Raw genomic sequence first — 22,467 nt, forward strand, 5'->3', positions numbered from 1 at the left:
TTCCAAATCAAATAAATCTACATAAGTATGTAATAATATAATGTTTTTTGGAATTTGTTCATTAGCTAAGCGCAAAATTATTTCGTGATGTTTTTGTGAAGAGAATGTAATAAACAACCAAATATGGCGTTGTTAAACTAAGTAAAAAATTATATACTTCAATATCATGCTAAGGAAGTTTTGTAGTAAATCTTTGCATTTTCTCCAGATCCTTTTACTGCAGCTAAAAATGAAGCAGAAAAATTCAATTGCTGTTATTATTTGTTCTAACATCTATAGCATTCGTAATTATAACAGCAGCTACCAGTATCTGAATGAAAGTAAGTAAAATTGCTAATGGGCTTAAGTTTGAGTTCTTGATCGAGTCATGTGGTTGCTTTTACCGAATAAGTGTATTTAAAATCCATCTCATAGAAAGTCTTCAAGAAAATCTGTTAATATAGGAATAATGATTCGAATCATACGAGACATGGAAATATTAACAACAATAACCTTCAAAATGGAATTTTACAAAATTATTACTTTTTTATTCATTTTTGTTGAATGTACCACTTTAAATAACTTAATTAACAGATGTAATCATGAAACCTGAAAAATAACAAAAAGTAATTTTTCTTTCTTATTCAACTTGCAAAATTTATTCTTTTTAATTCTTTTTAATTTTATTTGTCTGATATATTTTGCGCTCATTTGATTTGTAGTAGACAGTTTATTTGCCTTATCAATTACCACAGAAATAAAAAGACTGCGTTGTATTTCTCAAACAAATAAAATATTCATATTGCAGTCAACAGGGTAATATTACCATATACTTTGGTTTCCCAAGAATAATGAATAAATCTAGATAAAATCTCTGTTTCATAATTTTTTGTTTATATGCTAGTCTTATGAGAAGTCTAAATAACGTCTGCTCTTGTATCAGTAAATCTTAAGAAAATAAAAAATGCCAGAGGAAAAACAAATTGAAAAATGAATTCACTAAGTTTTCAAAATAACTTCTAAAACTCATTATCATACCAGAAGAAATCAGATAAGGATTGCTTGCTGTCGCAGTTGATTCCTTCTCAGTATAAGTGACGTCACCAAGTAATAAAATAGCTGACAGTATGCGTAGAACCACCAATATTTCCTGAAATGTAACATTAAAGCATAATGCAAATAAGGTGCAGTAAGTCTAGCTAAATATAATTTGCATCTTACAAGGAAATTTGGAAAAAAAAAAAAAATGCGATTTTAGAGATCAGTATTTATGTAAATAAATTTCATATTAAACGTTTATTAAATCAATATTATCAAAAATAATTAAAATCTGTTTATCTTAAAAACTGTTATATAAATATCATGTTTATGTAGGTTTCCGTAATACTGTGACATGAAATCATGTTTTTTAGTGTTTTTATGAAAAACAAAAATTACCCTTTCCCCTGTTTTGATAAATTAGACAAAAATTTGGTTTTATTGTTAATGAAATAAAAGGAAACAAAATTGTATTTTCCCGTTTTTTTTTTTTTTTTTTTTTCCGGAAAGAATAAAAATGAGTGTACAATGACGTGATCCTAGACGTGTTTCCAAAAATTAAATTTCTTAAGCGAGAAGATTTATTAAAGAGAAATAACATACCGATTTTTTCCCATATTTCGATTCTGTGACTCAAATTATGCTCAACTATTAAACTTTATAAAATTTGGCAAGAAATTTACCGAGAAAATTAAAATTTATCTTGGTGCATTTTTTGCCAAGAATAATTCACTTGGCGAAATTCTTAATTTACAGTAACGTATTTCCATTTCTCTTTCTTCATTGTGCACGAATGAAAAAAAAAGGCGCATCGTACATTCTTTCAAATAATGTTAACAAAGTGCATAAAGCACATTTGGTGTTATTATCGTTTAAAACAAATATGCCAAATATCAAAACGCGCCAATATGTAAATTGACATATATCTTTGGAAATTTTGAATAAAAAACTCTAGTGTTTTGCAGGTATGTCTAGACATGCATCTACTTTAATGTGTGGATAAAAATGTTAATTTGAATCATAGAATCGAAACATGGAAAAAATAGGTATATCATTTCAGAAAAAGTCCGATTTTGTATCAGAACAATTATTTTCAGAGAATATTTGTTTTGTTTGATTTAAGAGGACGTAAGCTGTTAATATTTAAGTGTAATTCAATATAACTAGTCGATTATCAATAACGAGTTGATTATCAATCATTCTATGCACATTCTCTCAAAGCAGCAGACACAGAGGCGTTTGTATTCATCGAAACAAAACCAAAGCTGATTAAAAGTTTAGAAGATACTACAAAGAATAGGTTGTAATTCGAGTCATTTATTTGCAATTGTGTAGTTCTGCTATGGATTTCGGTCACAGAAACTGTGGTTATGATTATTAAATTTAAAAATTCGAATACGGGATGATTTTCTGCTTTATAAAATTTTCGCACAGTTATAAGGCTTTATCTTATTAATTTATTTCATTTCTTTGATTCTGTAGCTTTCATCTGATTCTTCCTAGAATAACTTAATTAACAGATGTAATCATGAAACCTGAAAAATAACAAAAAGTAATTTTTCTTTCTTATTCAACTTGCAAAATTTATTCTTTTTAATTCTTTTTAATTTTATTTGTCTGATATATTTTGCGCTCATTTGATTTGTAGTAGACAGTTTATTTGCCTTATCAATTACCACAGAAATAAAAAGACTGCGTTGTATTTCTCAAACAAATAAAATATTCATATTGCAGTCAACAGGGTAATATTACCATATACTTTGGTTTCCCAAGAATAATGAATAAATCTAGATAAAATCTCTGTTTCATAATTTTTTGTTTATATGCTAGTCTTATGAGAAGTCTAAATAACGTCTGCTCTTGTATCAGTAAATCTTAAGAAAATAAAAAATGCCAGAGGAAAAACAAATTGTAAAGAAGGGCAAGATATTTAAACTATACAAGAACTATTTGCAAAAATTTTAGTTTAAAAGGCATAAATTTGGCAGATCTGCCTTGCTGTTTGTTCTCTATGGCAGTTCGGTTATCTACTAGATACTAACTTAGAAGTCTAAAAGTATCTATTGATAAAACTATTAGTAAATTGATTTTTAATGCTAGAGATTCTAATTCAGAAGTCAAACAACAAAAATCAGCGTTATATTTTCAAAATTTTCACAGGACTAGTTTCGATGGTTTTACCGAACCACCATCCTCAGCTGCAAAACCGCAAATGAACAAGATAGGAAATAATGATTAGATAAGATAAGAAAGCCTGGATAAGAATAAGCAAGTGGCGCCATCTGTTGATGAAACCAGAACTAAAATATAATTTCTTTAAAGGCCGAAGGCAAAGATGGATTGGAATTAGGATCGTTAACTAGAACAGAAAGATTTTTTTTGAATGTGAAATGCCTCTAGAAAATCCAGTTCTCCAATGGAAGATGTTTTTTAAATGATTTTGGCAGCAGAAAAATTAAAAGTGTGATATTCGGACCAACAATGTTGTGCAACAGAAGACTTCTGTGTTTCCTTTTTTCTAACATATGCCTCATGTTCCTTGACGCGAAATTTTAAGGCTCTCTTAGATTGGCCAATGTGAATTAAACCACACTGGCAAGGAATCCTATATATACCCCAGGAATCCAGAAACTAGTCCTGTGAAAACTTTGAAAATATAACGCTGATTTTTGTTGTTTGACTTCTGAATTAGTATTTATTCGGCGTGTTATTGTGTCTAAACTAGAGATTCTAGTTCAATTTCATTGATTAAATTGGCAAGGCAAGTCCGTGGCTTTCACTAAATGCAGATAGCATACTATTAAGAAATTAAATCGCCTTTAGTTGCGGTCCTGCAAAAGGTGGTGATTAAATTTTTATGTCAAAATCTATAATTTACAGTTGATTAGAGAACATATAAACGTTTCGTTTGTTTTATTCTTGAATTGTTATCAATCCTACCAATATCCAATATTCATTAAATTAGGGTAGAAACAACAACTCGTCAGACACACAAGCTATATTTATATAGACACACAATATTTTGGAAATAGAAATTTAATAAAACTTGAAAAGTAGTTCTTCAAGGATCAAATCGCGTAAAATCTCTAAAATGTATGTATTGTTGGGGGTATCATGACGTTATATCTCTTCAGGAAGAAAATTTAATACGTTTAAACTTCATACACAAGAAAAATTTATGTCTATATTCCATTATTTTTAAAGTGCTCTTAATGTCAATTAAAATCCTATAAGCTAATTTTTAAACTCTGTTCTGTTAATTGTTTAGTTCTCTTTCTGATTAACATAAACTTCTGCGTTAATATTGAGTCTCTTTGGAACTATATGTATTTTCTTTGGATCTATATAAATAGAAATATATTCTCCTTTTAATACTTTATCTATCAGAAAGAATCATATAGGATTATAAACAAACCCTGGCAAAATATAGTTTAACGATTCAAAGAAGTTAGGTTTTCCCAATTTTGTATTTTACGATTGTACTCGGATTTTACACAAAAATGTGTAGACTCGTACTTTCCTAGGTGCCCTTTCTCACTTTAATTCCCCCATGTTTAATATAATCGAAAGTATTTGATTTCCCTGCTTTTGAAAAACTGCAAAATTTCCTCATGAAATTTTGTGTTAATTCCTTTCTATAATTTTTTTATATTATACAATTTAATTACTGCTTCCTGAGTTGATGAGTCTAATCTTTTAATAATTCCTGAGTCTAATCTTTTAATATTCAAGTATTGAATAAACATCACAGAAAAGAATTTTGATAAATGAACTTTTAGCCCAAAGAGGCAATTTGTCCAGAAGGGCTATTAATTTCGTTTGCGTCGATTCACTATAAACGACGAATCACTTTCTAAATTATTGCCACCAATATTAGAGCCCTGTATTATATTTAAAGGAATTAATAATGAATAATCTGCGTAAATTATATACAATTTTCTCACCTTGTGTTAAAACAACAGGTACTTAGAGCCATCAAATTTTGAATTACATACATCTCCACCCGAATATGGGCATCTGGAAGCCCAAATTTGGAATTTTTTTTATTATCTATTTCATATTTCGTAACATTTATGAGTTTGGGATTAGAAACTCAATGATTTTAAAGCGAGAAATGGCAACACAGTACGAAAAAAAAAAGTTTTTATCTCCAGCGCGCGAGGCTGTGTATCGGAAATTCTAAAGGATATGCTCAATTTAAAATTGTTTTGCGATATTGCTGTTGAAATAAATTTATGGTTAAACTGTGAAAAACATGATATTTAATAAATAAAAGTAACGAACAAAACGTTAAAACATTTGGCGTAGTATAAAATATAAAAGCTTTCAGATTTTTTTTTAAATTAACGTTTTTGTATCTGTTTTAAACTGTTATACCGTAAACTTGGTCACTTTCATTTAACTACTATTGCTCTGGCACTGATACTCGGCAGCTATTAAGCTAGGTTCGCATGTATATCTATTTACTCAGAAAGGATCTTATCCCTGTAGAAAAGTGGCAATACAGTACCGCTCGCAAACAACTTTTTGTATTCTCTTAATACTATTTTGAAATGCTGTTTTTAGAGCACTCTATATTTAAGATGTGTTTTTCAATAGTTTAAAAGGCGAAATACCTTTTACGTTGTTAAACTATATATGAAATTTTCAGATTTAATTTTTTCAATATGTTACTCTCCAGTTTCAATTTTCCGCCGATTATGCGTTTCTTTCACCCTTAATGCGAAACTGACACGCAAGGCTTGGGAAAATACAAGAAGAAATACTTGGTTAACAGTTGCAAAGAAAATGATAAAGCTGCAATTTAGTATTGTTAATATTAAATCCTTTTTTCTAATGTAATTCTGTATCTTAATATGTGACGTTTCATGTAGTTTCTTAAAAGGTTTTGCATTTCTGTTTTACGATCCCGTCTATTCTTTTGTTTATTTGACTCCATCAGTTACGCAAATGAGAACTGAGGACATAACAGAAGTTAAGAAAAAGGTGAAGTGACTAATTAATTGCTTGCGTAGGTTTTAAATTCTTTAAGTAACCCACCTATTTTAAAATTATATGCCCAAACAAAAAAGGGACTTCGTTATAGGTTTTTAGGAGAGAGTTCATTCATTTATCGTGTATTTCTTCGATTTAAAAGCTTACTGTGGTGTAATAAATTTAAATTGTTTGATGTTGTCTTTTTTGCATTATTTTAAATTTGGAACTTAGATTGATGAATAAGTTTAAATAATTATGTAGGCAAAAATTGCCCTGAGACTTCGGCTAGAAAAGTGAAATACTAAATCAGAAGTCAAACAACAAAAATCAGCGTTATATTTACCAAATTTTCACAGGACTAGTTTCGATGGTTTTACCGAACCACCATCTTCAGCTGCAAAACCGCAAATTGATTTTTGTTGTTTGACTTCTGATTTAGTATTTATTCGGCGTGTTATTGTGTCTTAAAGAGAAATAATTTAGCAAAGAATTTAAAAAGATATTATAGTATAGGTTTTTAATGTTAATATGCCGTTAATTTTTTATATATCTAAGAAGAACTTAAGATTGTAAGAGACGATTATTTGGGAATGCACAGAACATATTTTGCGCAAACAGAAACAATATGCTTTGATACTTCAGTTTAATAATAAGCAGAAATATAGCATGAGAAAAACTTTACCTCTTCTGTAAAAGAAAGAATTCTGAAAGCATGATAGACATTTTTGTAACCAGCCACTAAATCTGCGGGATTCTTGGAATCTCTCTGAGGGAGATATCGTATGCTTGATAGCTTATCGAGGCCAAATTCAGCAAGTCTTTTCTCAGATTTCAGGCCTTCAAAGAGGTAGTACAGGATATGAAAGTTGCTTTCGTTTCTGCAATCATTAAAAAGAAGTGCTTAATTTTGATTATTCATAATAAAAGTATTAATAATTATGAATATAAAAATAATACAGAAATTTAAACATGCAGATTTAGAAATATAAAGGGTTTTATCGGAGAGTATTAAAGTTTCACTTAATTTACGTGAATTTTTTAATGTTTAAAATGAAAAAAAAAGTTAAAATATAAAATTTTATTTTAATGTTTTTTATTACGAAGCTTACTGAAATTTAAGAATGTATGATTATAAAAAGTAAATTGGCGGTTCATACATAAATTAAATACGAGTATATATAAAGGTCCTTATATGAAAAAGAAAAAGAGTATTTGAATTTCAGAAGAGAAACTGAAATGAGAAAAAGGAAATCAGAAAAAAATCATAAATAAAAGCGATAATTGTTAAATAGTAACTATTGGATACTGTATTCTTCCCGCACATATTCTATGTTAGAAACGAAATGCCATAATTTGAATAACATCGAAATAATAAATAAATCGGTAAAAGAAATATTTCAATTTTTTGGAACCGAATTTAAGAAGAGATCTTCATGTTAAATGAAAGAGAAATGGCTAATTATTTTGTGTTTTTATTTGATGGTTAGGATAATTGCTTTAAAGTAGTTAAACCGAAAAAAAGTACATTTGGCTAGTAAAAAAATTACTTTTACAGATTATTTGACAGGTTGTTCTACATTATTATTTTACAAGTTATTCTACAATAAAAAAAAATATTTCAAAAGAAATAATCATCAGTGATTTATAATTGAGGATTATTATCAGCTTATCGCAGTTTATGAATGACCAGATATTTATTGAAGGTATGAAATACTTAACGAAGTTAAAGGTTTGTGAGGAACAGAGAACATTTACAGTAGGCGAATATCGATGTACATTCTTAATAATATCGTATAGGAATATTTTATGAGCTTTGTTTCAGTGAAGCTCATTACGCTGTTGTTCAACATTCATTATTCGCAAATCACAGCTCCTCACTATATATTTATAGCGTATCAAAAATTATAGTACCAAAATAAATAAATAAATAAATTACAAAAGTTTGAAATGTTTCAGATTTTAAATTATGTCCAAAGGAGCGTTTTTTTAAAAAACATTTTGCGTGGTATCTTTATTTATTAAATATCATGGTCTTCGCACTTAATCCATAAAATTCAGTTCAAGAGAAGTATTGCAAAATAATTTTAAATTGAGCATATTTTTAGAATTTTCGATACACAGTCTCACGCGCTGGAGATAAAAATGTTTTTTTTCTGTACAACGTTGCCATTGCTCGCTTTGAAATCGAGTTTTTAGTCAAAAATTCGTTAATGTTTTACAAAATAGGAAATCGATAATAAAACAAATTCCAAATTTCAAATTTGCGCTTCCAGTAGGATTACGTCATTCAAAATTTGATGGATCTATGTACCGTTGTTTTATCACAATGCGAAAAACATGCATACATTTATGCAGATTCTTCATTATTTAATTTCTTCAAATATAATACTGGGCGATAATATTTGGTGGCAACAGTTTCAAAAGTGAAACAGGCATTCAGAGAGATTCGACTCAAAATCGCAAAACAAAAACAATAGTCCCTCAGGGACAAAGCCTCTTTGGACTAATAAAAACGCAACTCAGATAATATTTCTAACATTGGTTATAGAGACATTAGGAGTTTTTTGGACGTAAGAGAGATTGAAAAATTAGCAACGCCTTCGCCAGAAATCGAACCGTGGACCTCTGGAATACGCGCCCAGCGTGCAGACCACCACATTACGAAGGCATGCCAAGGAGGTGGGAGAAATACCTTATAAGCTATCCCCCCCATAAAAATCCCAAAATGGTGACGCAGATGTGGATCTGCTGGACTATGAAAGATGTTCTCATGTGATCAGAATATCGATAATCACATTGTAAGAATGAAAACGTAATTTTTTACCTGTCACTTTTGTAGTCATAATTGAGAATATATCATTCGGATACAGCTTTAAGCACCATATCATGTTTTCAATTTAAACACTTTTCGTGCCACAGCAGACTTTTGTTAAATATAACCTTTTACAAAATTGTAAGAATTATATTTTAAGGTAAAATTTAAAATCTGAAATATTTATTACATCTGATTTCTTGAAAGTAAGTTTACAGTTCTGTAGTCAAAAACAGAAATGTAACAAAAAATTGCATTATTTCTGACATTTGCCTAAGTCATACATTGTTCTATAACAAAAGCAGAGAGTTAACTTCTTTCAATGTATTGGCATTTACTCCATGAAATTATCCTATTCCACTTTGGCTTTCGAGGATTAAACTGAAAACTCCAGTTTCATCTCCTAAGAAAAAATGTACAGTCGGATCACATTAAAAAAACCCTGGAATGCCATCACGACAAACATATTTCGTGCTTAGTTTAAGCATAATTTGACTACTCACAATGATATGTACGGAAATCAAAGTTGTGGTAATAACCAATAATAAAAAGAGTGCTTGGCTTGCGAACTAGAAAAAGAATTAGTATCAGATCTGAGTCATTTGTTAATTATTTAAAATCTTATTTCATTGGTATTAATATAAAAATGAATGAATTTTGACCTAGCAAAAAAAATTATTCTATTGCTTTCTAAACTGGCAGCAGAGTTGCCAGATTAAAATGTTAATTTGAGTCAAACAGTAATAGTAAAATGCCTTACTATAAGCCAAACAATTAAATATTTTTGATTTGCTCTCATTACAAGAAAAGCTTCTGCTAAGATTTCTTTTTCAGTCTTAATCAAACAAGTGCAATCTTCGTTAGGATAACTCGTGTCAGATGCAAAATGTTTGCCCAACATTTAATGCACTATCACTAATTTGGCAAGGTATCGCCAAGCTGGAATTGGTTCTGACGACTAAATTTTGTCGCCAAATTTGGTGAGAAATCTCCAAACGTCGTCAAACTTGGCGACATTTCGGTCAGATCCCTGTACTGTAATTGGTGTAAATGCCTGTGTAAATAGTAACGTTAATCCTCAATACATAACTGTAACTGTATCCGGCCTACGTAACTAAACTGTGTATGCCTTCTAGTAATTTCGAGAAATCGAAGGTACTGTAAATTTCTCGTCGAATGAAGAAACTATATAAAACAGGAGAGAGCAACAGTTTTCCGATTTTTGTTCAGAGTTGACTTCGGTGTATTGAGAGATTTCCATGTCAGCTTCGCTCTTTAGATGCATTTTGAGCTGAGTTGTCTTTAACGTTCTTAGTACTTTGAAGCTATAACTAACAATCATGCTGTGTGTTATGTTGATAATAGTTTGAATTTTCGGTTATGAAAGAGCTGAAGTTAACTACTTTTCTTATTTAAGAAAAATCTGAATTTTTATTCAATTCTTTGAATTATTAATTTAATGTTTTATTATTAATAATTAATTTAATATTCGGTTATGTAAATTCTTTAATTTTGAAAAAAAAAAAAAAAAAAAAAAAAAAAAAAAAAACAATGCTTCAATGATACTTTTATTTTTCTTTTATTTAAATTAATGAAGAATTCCGCGTCCTTGCGAAGGATTAAGGAAAGGAGCAAATTTTCTCCTATTCATTCTCTCAGGGTAACGTACTTCCGTAGATCTTTCTAGAAAGAAATTGCTTTATTTCGGTTGCCTTGAATGACAACAAGTACGTGGCGAAAGGTCAGAGGGGCTAACGTTTCACCTACAAATGAGGTCATTGCTTTGGCGATCTTACGAAACACTTTTAGACTGTTAGATTTTACACTTGGACTTTTGCGCGGAGTAGAATGAGGTGAAGTTTTATGTTCTTGCAGTAGTGACGGCTGGGAGCGGCAACTATGCTCCCCGGCCGCGTGTCTCATTGAAATTGCGAAAAATAGGATTTTGTGTGGCGATCTACTGAATTATTGAGCGAGTTTTTGTAATATCTAAAAGACTTTTTGCTCGAGTCGTCGAAGTGATGGTTGCCTTGGAGTGAGCTGCAAGGAAAAGGGGGGGAGCTGCACTTGTAGAGTCATTACGTTATTTGGAAGCATAAAAGATGAAAAATATGCATCCGCCTTCGCCGGGAATCGAACCACGGACCTCTGGAATACCGGCCCAGCGTGCTACCGTTACACCACGAAGGCGCGCTAGGGAAGTGGGAGAAATACCTTATACACTTATGCTCCCGACATTGTTTCTCTTTTTTTAAGTTCGGGAAAAAAAAAAAAAAACAGAGTTTTCAATGGTTAGCGCGAAAGTGGTTTTGCTCCCCAACTGTAAAATTTGTCTGAACTAACAAAAAGAATAATTCTGCATTATACGTTCTGGTTCTTCCCGCCTTTTTAGTTTAGGGCTGATTTGGACATCCGTTGTGCTTCGTGGGTTACTGCCAGTTGAGCGTTAATCTTACCTCCCATATACTACGATGAAAGTTGTTATCTCGAATGGCATTCTGCCTTAAGGAGTTTTATTATCGATTAGCGTGTTCCACGTGTTGGATACAGGATCTCTTAGCCGAATCTCGCTAATAGTTATTGTCGTGGTTTCGCCGCTGTGAATGAACCTCGTCTGCTTCTGCATAACGCTTCAGATCGCCATGTTCGGAAGTCCTGGCCTTTTCTTCGACGTTTTCCTGCAACTGGGAGCCTAGTTAATTGTACCAGCTGGAAAACTCTTATTCCTTGCAGGCATTTTCGGCAACCTCAAATGGAGCCTTGGTATCACTTCAATAGACAAATAAGTTTTATTTACTTTTTTTATTCATCACACAATTAAGAAATGGACTGGTATTGACAATGGATCTTGCTCTAACGTAATTTGTGTTGAAGGAATTTACCTTATTAAACTCAAAATTTAATTTTTTTGAAAATTCGAGTAGTTCCTTAATCCTACAGGAGACTTATTTTTTTAGGCTGAACCCAAATAATTAATAATTAATAGGTTAAAATTTTCTGAATTAATTGTTCGTCCAACTATTAACTCATACTTAACACCTGAAGGTGAAAACTCTAATAATATATCTTCTTCTACTTTATAGCTTGTATTGAACAGTATTAAATATGCCTTATTTCTTAGTTTATATCAAAATTATGAATTAAGTTAAAATACAAAATTTACTGGGTAATCCATAAATGATGATTCTGGGAAAATTCCTTTTAGACCTGAGAATATTTAATAAACTTGGAATTCGATCCTTACCTAGCATGGTCCCGGAAAGACATTACTCACAACCCGATGTCTATAAATAAATACAATCACAATTAAATATTTAATTTGCTAGCATTTATATTTCTATGATTATTTTAGGTTATGCTAGCTAATTGGTTTAAGGTTTAATAACTTATAATATTGGCTTAAGGATTAATAACTTATCACGAATTCAACAGATAATGTTGTGGGTCCCAAAAAGGTACAATATTACATTGGTGACGTTTATTAGTTACGGTGTCACCTGTCAGTTCTGTGTCGGTATTTTATTTAGATATCGTAGCAGAAACTGAACATGTGTCTTACTAAGAAGATCTTTGCGAGTACTATTGTGGAAAATTCCAGAGCTGTAAAGTGTTTCTTATGCGAAAATAAATATTATCAAGCTACCATCGGTTCTGTCAGTATTCAATCCATTGCGAATCTGTATGCACGTAAAATTATATGTAAGATTCAAGTCTAGTTTCTTACTTTGTAGTGGCTTCTGTATTGTTTAATATTGACTTTTGTACTACAAGGGAAAACAATGTACTACTTGAAAACCACAGTTACTGAAATATTACATTATTTCGAAAGCGAGAAAATGTAAAAAATCTGATGTTGAACAATCAGTATTTCAATTTAATGACCAACGTGAAAACTGAGAAAAAGCAAAAATTTGATCTTGAAGGTTATGTTTTATTTTGACATAGATTTATCTCTCGTCTTAATTTACTCGTATTACCATAACGTGGACATAAGTGACAGGTGATATTACATTTCAATATGAATAATAAAATGCTTACGCAGAGAATTCATACGGATAGTCATCCTTGTATGAGGGAAAAAAATCCTTTCAGACGAGGCGATTATAGCTAACACCAGGCGTCAAGAACAGAAACATAAAGAAGATTATTCGCAATCTACCTTTTGAATTTCTTTACCAGGTAATTGATGAAAAATATTTAACTCTCAAAACACGAAACTGAGAGTTTCCCAGGCTTGGGGACAAATAATCAAGAACAGTATAGGATCAAGGAAAATTAAATTAACTCACGGTGGTGTTGAACTGATTCTTATTCTATCCAGTAGCGTCGCTGTCAGAATTCCTGAAAAATAAGAAAAGAAATTTCAGAAAGTCATAAACGGAAACATGATAAATGATAATACATATATAAATGAAACTTTTTTTGCATCAGATCCAGTATTTATCTTACATGAAAAATGTAGTAAAGCCTCCATAAGATGACTAGTTATGATACCAGTTAGGATTTTTATTTCCTGCGAAGCTGGTTGCTTTACATAACGGCCTAACAGTGATCATTTAATTACGCTTACATTCTCTGAATCTTACGTTCTCATCATGAGAGGTTTCACAGTGCTATTTCAAATTTTAATAATTTGGCAACGATTTATTATATTTAATAACTACAAATGCGTTAAGTAGGCATGACTGTATTAAATGTATAAAAAAAAAGCATTACTGGGAGCATTTCATTCAAAAAATTCCTATAATTACTTACCATCATTCTCTAGAAATTTAATTTCTGACATTCATTTTATATTTTATTTGTAGTTATAAGTATGCATCTTAACTGCAGGAAGTTAAGCTGTATAAATCAGCTCAGTTTCTGTAAATTCTGAAAGAAAAGCCATAACAATTGTTTAATTTTACTACTTAATTTCACAAATACTCTCCATTTTAGCTCAAGAAATAAATAAAAATGCATTGAAGAATGAATGAGACATCTAAATTTTAATCTAGGTATTAAGATTTTAAAATTATCTGTCTCCTCAGTTCTATGAAGAAGTGATGATAACTTTGCATTTATTATTCTCTTAAACATCAAATAAAATTATGTTTTTTCTTTTTGTTAAAATGCATAGCATATTCAAAAACCTGAGCGGCGCACTTTTGCCATACAGTATGAAGAAAATATTTGACACTATTTTCCACATAATAATAAAATTTCTATGGATACTTGTTTTAATGTTCATTCAGTCATTTAATTCCCTGCCAACAGAAATTTTTTCATGGGTGAGTTAGTTGCAAAATCCCTGACTGCACCTATTCTTAATTCGAAAATTGTCGTCCATGCAGACACCAAATTTTCTTGCAATTTCTATGACTTTGCGATTCCCGTCAATAATTTCATCAGTTAGCAATACAATGCCCACCGTGATCGACGTTGATGATCTTTCTTATCGATCATAGTTAGTTAAGTCAATTCAGCCGTATTAAAACTGTTTAATTTTTGAATATGGGTAGAAATGACAAGCTTGTGGAGGTTTTGCTCAGCCTCCTTAATTTGACAATGAATCTTAACATAGCTGTGGCCCTTATCTTCTAGCGCATTGTGTTTTTTAATTCAACCTTGGACTAAATTTTTAGTTAATGCACCATTTTCTCATCGTGTTGAGATGCAATTCTCATAACTAAGTCATCATGAAATTATTTTCGTAGAAAGGAGTGGACATGAGCTTTATTCTACGCATGGCACCACTACTGCACTATTCTTTCAAGTTATAGCTACAGCTGTAATTCACATTTAGAGTCCCATGCGTAAGAATCTCTTAATGTTGTCAATTGCAATTAATATTATTTAATTGAGAATTTGAAATTTTTTGCGCAAATTCATTACTTATATGCAAGCATGTAATAATAATAATAATAATAATAATAATAATAATATTTGTTGATTAATTTTTAGTTAAAGTAATTTGGAAACGATTTCGTTTCGTCAGAGAAATCTATATTTACTCATTTTAACGTAATAAAATGACACGTTTGGAATATGCTGCCCAGGAATATAAATAAAATAAATTTTTAGCACTTTGTTGCTTTGAAGAATAACGCCTTTTTATGAGATGCAAGATAAAAGAAAGATTACAGACTTCATGAACTGAGATAACTTCTGATATTTGTTTGCAGATGGTAAAATTTACTGTCAACAGTATTGTCGGAGATGTTTAAAAAACACATCTACTGTTAACATTTATATACTTGTTACTGTTTTTTACTTGTCATAAATATAATAATATTAAAAATTTATTAAAATAAATTTTATTCATATTTTGGTTTGGGAAAGGCATACTGAAGGCTTTTCCTTATCTGTATTAAACAGCGTCAATTTGAGAGTCTATTTTTCCATTAAACTAACCGCTGCTTTATCTGTTTTTAATGATTTTCAATTGTTTTCGAAGTTTAAACAAATAAAATATTGCTACGAATTTTGTTTTTATGTAAATAATTTTAGTGAAATATGTAAATTGTAGTATTTATTGTATAATGTAATATGAAAGGATTCTTGAGGGCGAAGCATCGTCAGGAAAACAGGGTGATAATAGTAAGTCCATTGAAACCTTTGCGGCACAGTGTGTCCGGTCTGGACACACCTAAAAATTTCCTTCTGTACGCACAGAAAAATTGAATGGAAAAGGATTTATAGGTTACTATAGGTTACTCTGAACCTTCTTTATTTATAGTAGATGGCAGATCAACACAAACCAGTCCATATATTTTAGCCATGTTTAGTTTTTTAATACCCTCATTTTTCAAAGAAATCTTCCAGATTTTTTAGGGTATAAAAGGAATTGTTTGAAAAGAAATGTCTATATTATTTTTTGGCTGTATGCTAATCTCCTTATTCTATATTATTTTTAAATTTTTAGCTTCAAATCTTGCATAAAATCAAACTCTAGGTGTGCCCAGACCGGGCTCACCGATAATCTAGAACAACTGAGAGTCTGTATTCTTTGTTTCTCCGCATCTCATCGGTCAGTTAATTGACAGCAATGCTCGTTTCAGCACTCATTTCGAAGCTCTATTCAATCAGTGTGCCACTCTAGGCACACCCACAGAATTAAAGTGCTATCTTCACAAAATTTTACTTGTGTACTCCTCTAGGCCTAATTAGACTGCCTACCTTTTTTTTTTTTTTTTTTTAAATCAAAACTTCGACTTTAAAAGGTAGCGTGTCGGAAAGGAATAACATTGAGGTAAATGATTTTCTTGTCAAACTAGCGAGATAGCAACAAGCTGGCAATGCTTTTGGCGACTAATTTTGTTACCAAATGTGTCGAGAAATCGCGGAAACTGGCAAAACTTAGGTACCATTAGTGCCTTACGTAATTGTAACTGTGTATGCCTTACAGCAAAGTTTGAGAAATCGAAGGTAGAAACTTCTCAGCGGATGGGTAAAAACTCTAAGATAGGAGAAAACAGCAGTTTGCAGTTTAGTTCAAAGTTTAGCTCAGAGTATTGAGAGATCACAGTGCGAGCTCACTCATCTCAGGTTCTTTTGGGTTGCCTTGTGTTCAGTGTTTTTAGGATGTACTTGTAGTTTGTAGTGGTAACTACTAAATTGTGCTCAGTCATACTGAGAAGAGTTGTACGAATACTATTGTGTGAAATGTTCCAGAACTGTAAAGTGTTTTTATTCATTAGCCCGAAAGCGCGGTAGCCCAATAGGGCTGCTTGAAACGGCATTTTGGGTCGAATCACTATAAACGGCTGTGTCACTTTTCAAAATGTTGCCACTTAGTATTATCGCCCTGTATTATATTTAAAGAAATTAAATAATGAATAATCTGCATGGATATATGTATGTTTCTCTAACGGAGAAAAAAACGATGATACCTAGAGCCATCAAATTTTGAATAAAGTAGATCTCCACCTGAACACGGGCACATAGAAGCCCGAATCTTGAATTAAAATTTGTTCTATTAGTTATTTCATATTTTTTAAAATTTAGGGAATTTTTGATCAAGGAACTCAACGATTTCAAAGCGAGCAGTGGCAATACACTGTGCGGAATAAAATATTTTTATCTCCAGCGCGCGAGACTGTCTATCGGAAATTCTAACGATATGCTGTTTTTAAATATTTTTAGTCCAAAGGGGCGTTAAAAACTTTCAGAATCTAAAAATTTTCAGATTAAAAAAATTTTTTTTTTTGAAAAATAAATTAAATTAAGCTATTATCGGTTCTGTGAGCATGCAATCCCTTACGAACCGCACACAAGTAAAAATATTTACAGGCATCTTCTGGAAATCGAATAAAGCCGATAACACCCTACAGCGAGGGAAATTTTATGTGATTAAACTTGTTGGGAACTGGCTGTAGAAATTTGAGAATGACGGTATTTATAAAAAAAAAAAAAAGAATGTACGTCGCTTAGTGATTGTTGGACATGAACGCATCAATGGAATCAGTGGTTTAATAAGTGTATAATTTTAACCGAAATTTACGAAGAAGTTTTCCTTTTATTTATTTATTCAAGTAAAGTAATGGCAATAAGGTTGGGGAAAGCTCGGTTTTAGAACGGACACGAAAACGTTTGAAGAATCATGACTACACTGGCTGAAATGGTGAATGTATCGTTTCAGTTAATTTGATTCTTCTTATGTTTGCAGCATTCCGATAAATGTACTGTGGTTCTGTTACATTCATACTGAATGTATGAAATGCCATCAGAATGCTTCAACTGCAAAAAGCTAATTTTGAAAATGGTTTCCCAATAATCTAGTTTATTATGACATATATCATGCTATGAATGATATAAGTATTATCTTCTATCAAGCAAAATGACATCTTGTAAGCCCACTTATGAAATTTAATTCTTGGAGTATAGAATTCAGAACAAGAAGTTTATATTTCAAGTGCTTCCTACTTTAAAGAAAAATGTTTTGCACTTTTCTAGTATTCTTATATATATTTAAAGTATTCAGTTCATCTCCTTCCCCGAGAAAAGTTCAGATTTTACGTATATGTTTAAAGTTTCATATTGTATTCAAAAGTTCTTTATACTGAAATGTTTCTGCTTTTTCCTCCGAAAATATCACGATAATAAAAAAGATCAGAAAATTCACTCTTACCTCCCGTTATTTTCCCAGTCTTCGTAAAAGTAACGCTTATGGTTTTAAGTAACCTACTGGCGTTTTGATTATAGCTGGTGCGGGTTGAACCAAAAGCATCGAGGAGAGGACACAGCTGTTGAATCTTTTCTGCCATTGCCACATTGCCACTCTGTGAAAGAGGAAGTAAAAAATGTACACAACTTTTTTCTTCCAAAAAGATAAGCATTCGAGACTTACGTTTGAAAATCTAGTAAGAGTACGCAGACGCTGACATGGTATGTGCATTTATATTTATTTATTTCCTGAAAATAACGTTATGCCCTTTAAAAATCAAAAGTTTTCGTTTGAAAGCAAGCATCTTTGAATTCGGAGATAAAGCGTGCATTGCCAAGTCACTTTAAAAATAGGATTTTTAGATTGAATCCAAAAATAATTTTAAATGTTACATTTTGGATGTTATAATGCCGATTTTTGCATAGTTGTTTTGTGTTAACAAGGAAATAGCATAATGACTTCGATTAAGACTTATTTATTATAAGAAAAATTCCAAAAGCTATTTCTGTTCTGACAGAGAATATTTATATTCACGCTAAATCTTCTATTTTATACATTATATACAACGTAAAATAAAACAGCAGTAATATTCTGGTTCTGCTTTGATTTTATAGACGCACAATCTTCTGAAGAAAACTGACAGGCTAATTACATATTTCTTTTAAAAAACGTAGTAAAAAAAGTAGTTAAAAAGAGCATTTTTCCAAATTTAACCATGGGATTAGAAAGAAAATTTTCGATGTTATTCATTTAATTAGTCTATATATGAAAAGCAAAATATGTGCTATTAGGTGTTTCATTTCATATAAGAGATGAAAACTTATGCAGTGTAAACGTAGGTAATAATAAAAGATAAAATTTCATTTTTTTTGTTGTTAATAATATTTGCTTAAATGATATTATTAACTGAAACAAATTTTAATAGCAGCTATAGAAAAGAGATTTTCATGCTTAATAAATTTTTGAAGCAAATCTTCCTAATATATGCACGCATAAATATGTAAACAAAAATCTCGCCATGAATAATTATGTATACATTTATTTGCTTGATACCATAATAATTTTTTTATATATTTGTTAAAACATTATTCTTCAGTATAGTTTTTTTTTAAAATTTTCAGCTGTTATTTAAGCTTTATATTTTTAAGCAAAAATGAAACATTTTATCTCGGATGGTTGTATGTGCTAGTTGTATCTGTCTATTTCAAGCCACCCCATATTGTATCCAGAGTCCTATGTTATTTCAATGTCTTTTTTATTTCGATTTTGTTAGAATATAAAATTTATTTAAAGGTGACCTATTTATTTTGAAAAATTGATTGATAATTCAAAGTGTTTGACGTCTCCAAAATCATCGTTTTATTGTTAAACGTCTTATTCAGAGATTATGCTATTTCGTGTAGTAAGTAATAGGTAGCATTTATTTAGTACCTGTCATCCAGAAGCTTAATGATAGAGGGTTATGACAGAATGGAGAGGAAAGGAGAAAAACGGAAAATTTTATGCAGTTCTATTATTTCTCTTAGAACAAAACCATGCTCAAAATCATCTGTACTTATCAATTCTCCCTATTACATTATGCACTAAAGAAAAGAACTCTTCACTTAAATCAAATGAGGGTAGTAAATAGTTTGATTTACGCTAGTACCATTTCAAAATATATTACCATATTTTTAACCAGCTCTAAAAGAGTTCCAATAAAAGTATTACTTTCAAAATATTAACAGATATTGAACATTTTAAGATGACATTTCCATTGGTTATTATATTACATAAAATTATAGTATTTAAATTATAGTATTATTATTAATTATAGTATTAAGTTGCCTACAAAGAGAATAACTTTCGAAAACTGCATTATTTTCAAAACAGCTATATATGAGAACATACCCCCGAAAAAAACCGAAATTATTTTTAAGTAATTGTGTTATACTTTACATTAAATATTTTTCTTCTCTTCAAGCTTCTGTACATTTTCTCATTGATTTGCTCATTGCTGAAAACATATAAACAGTTCTGTAATGTTTGATAGCAAATATTATATAAGGCAAGTCACCTTTTTGCATTTCATCTACATCACTGAAATAATTTTTTATCGATATAATTCCTTTTTGAGAGCTTTGTTTGTATGGATAGAGAAAAAAAACATCGCATTGAACCAGAAGATTTTGTAACTCACATAAATGAGACGCATAATGTTCTCTTCAAGAATTGTTTGACGGAAAGAGCTTCTTTCTAAATCTGATGAAAGGTCTTTCTGCTGCCAGTTCTGAATTAACTAACCAGCGAAATCAAATTTAGAAGTACTCTTTCTTTTCAAATATCTAATTATAGCTGATCAATGTTCTGTTAATTTTTTGAATTCTTTGTTTCAAGTGAATTGAGGAAATGCTTACTGATCAGATATTCAGATCATTATTTGAGATACAAACAAAAGAAAAAAATCCTAGTTCAAATTTCTCCCACAGAAGGGAAATAAAGGTTTCTTTTACTTTTTAAGATTAGCATGACCTCATTCCATTCATAAATTAATTTATAAAATTATGTTAGGAGCATGTCTTTTAAACATTTAGTGTAGAAGGAAAATTTAAAGCTAGAAAAGGCTTTTCTGTAGGAACAGAATAGAAAACATCAATAAGAAACTTCTGTAAGAAATTTGAAATTTGTATTTAGTCTGAGACATAATATATTATCGAATGCATAATTACATTATTCAACTGAACGAATTAGATAATCTTATAAATTAAAATAATAATTATAAAGACAAACGTACTGTTCATTAAATACGCACCTGTAGTATGAACAGCATATTTGCTTTAATAATAATTTGAATAATAATAATAATAATAAAAATAATTTGAATTTCCTTTATGGATACTATAATTTCCTGTTTTTGGCTTAAATCGGAAATTACTTTCCAGCTATAGAAAAATTAATCAAAAACCAATGGTAGATTTTTATTTGTAACATTTATTCTTATTTCTGAGATCTAATTATATAAACAGATACTAAAGCTACCTAATAAATTAAGTTATTACTCATCTCAGTAATACGGTATGATATAACTCAATTTCAGCCCTTGGTACTTTGTACACTCATTTATTAAATGCCCTATAAAAGTTCTTGATTCAATAAAATTATTTCAGAATTTCTTTTATATTAGAAAAAATGTAAAGTTTTTCTATTGTTACGTCCTTGTACGAAGTGAATGAAATATAAAAAACCGCGAAAAATTTCGGGTGTCATATTTCAACAGAAATATTCAGTCGGATGACCATTTTCGAATCCATATGGACGATCTTTTGTTTGACGTCTGTACGTACGGACTGAATATAGGACTATTGTTACCAAAAAGGATTGTAAAATGGATTCAAAATGACTTTTTCGTGATGTCTATACGTACGTACCAACGTATGTATCTCGCTTAACTCAAAAATGATTAGCCGTAGAAAGTTGAAATTTTGTATATGGGATTACTTGTGTACTTCCCGTTTGTATTGAAATCGGCAGTATTATAAATGATTTACATTAGTCATGAAAAATTAAATTATAAGAAGTTTAAGTCCCATATGAAAAAAAATTGACCGGGAAGTATAATTTCCAAATTTGCAATTTTTGACTTCATTTTCAACTTTTCTTAATTGATCAGTTAATTAAGGTAAAAATATTCGAAGAAATAAGTTTAAATAAAGTGCCGGAAAGACTGTGTATAAATTAATAGGCGATACAAAGAAGTCATGTAGTGTTCACATCAGATTTCTTTTCCATTTAAGAGTCGACTTTAGTCCTTCGATTTGTTAGTTACCTATGCAAATCTCATGAGCTCTTGTTGGTATGAAGATAAGGAAGAGTTAGCGGAAGTTACCTCTTCACATTTTCAGAGGAAATAATACTCCATTATCTACATTTGCAATTTATCAAAAGCCTTTCTGTTGAAATACTAAAATCAGAATTCACATCTTTTCATCTGGGAATACATGAAAATTTTTTTTTTAATTTTCAGCTGAGTCAGTTATTATGAATCAAAATTTACTGAAATTAAGTCGAGGCAAGCAAACAAAAATATGCAGATACATTACTTCTCTTAAGTATAAAATAACACCAACAGTTGTCATTTAATAAAACTAAATCTTCCCCATTAAGTAACATTAAATATAAGCTAAAAATACTTCAGTTTTAAATGCTGTTGGAATGCTTTTGTGATTCGGCTTTAAACGTAAAAGGATATAGATGAAAAGCATCGAAATATTATTAATAAGTGCTCACGCTCACTCTTTTATAAGTCATTGATGAAATGTATTGCAATATGCATGCTACTTCGTCATAATTATCAGATTTTATTTTGAATGTAAGGGATAATGTACGATGAAACAAAGCTAGAAAGTTTGTAGAAGAATTTATATTATGACACTCTCTGAAGATATTTCAGCTGCCACAATCATATACTAGATTTTACCTCACTGATAAATATTTTCAGTAGTATATTTCTAACCATTTGTTTATAAATGAATTTTGG

The 22,467-nt window shown here is 30.4% G+C and overlaps 1 protein-coding gene and 1 long non-coding RNA gene across 6 annotated transcripts in view; one reads left to right on the forward strand and one right to left on the reverse strand.

Moving 5' to 3' along the window:
* The window catches only part of ninaC (STKc_myosinIII_N_like and MYSc_Myo21 domain-containing protein ninaC), a 232,689-nt gene that overhangs the window by 38,806 nt on the left and 171,416 nt on the right, over positions 1 to 22,467 (reverse strand). For all 4 annotated transcript variants that reach the window (XM_085816858.1, XM_085816856.1, XM_085816857.1 and 1 more), the window contains exons 13-16: positions 17,916 to 18,066; positions 13,096 to 13,147; positions 6,677 to 6,872; positions 1,018 to 1,129 (exon numbers count right to left, since the gene is read on the reverse strand). In XM_085816858.1, the coding sequence (XP_085672984.1) occupies positions 1,018 to 1,129; positions 6,677 to 6,872; positions 13,096 to 13,147; positions 17,916 to 18,066 (511 nt within the window). The remainder of the gene's footprint in view (positions 1 to 1,017; positions 1,130 to 6,676; positions 6,873 to 13,095; positions 13,148 to 17,915; positions 18,067 to 22,467) is intronic.
* LOC146997159 (uncharacterized) overlaps positions 18,047 to 22,467 on the forward strand; it is a 120,476-nt gene continuing 116,055 nt past the window's right edge. Inside the window, exon 1 of one of the 2 annotated variants that reach the window (XR_015041163.1) lies at positions 18,047 to 18,172. This is a non-coding gene — a long non-coding RNA (uncharacterized LOC146997159). The remainder of the gene's footprint in view (positions 18,173 to 22,467) is intronic. The other variant, XR_015041164.1, reaches the window with a different exon arrangement.

The sequence above is a fragment of the Stegodyphus dumicola genome, chromosome 5, assembly GCF_044657685.1.
Source record: "Stegodyphus dumicola isolate Sdum_Otavi_A_Nest chromosome 5, ASM4465768v1".
Lineage (NCBI taxonomy): Eukaryota > Metazoa > Arthropoda > Arachnida > Araneae > Eresidae > Stegodyphus > Stegodyphus dumicola.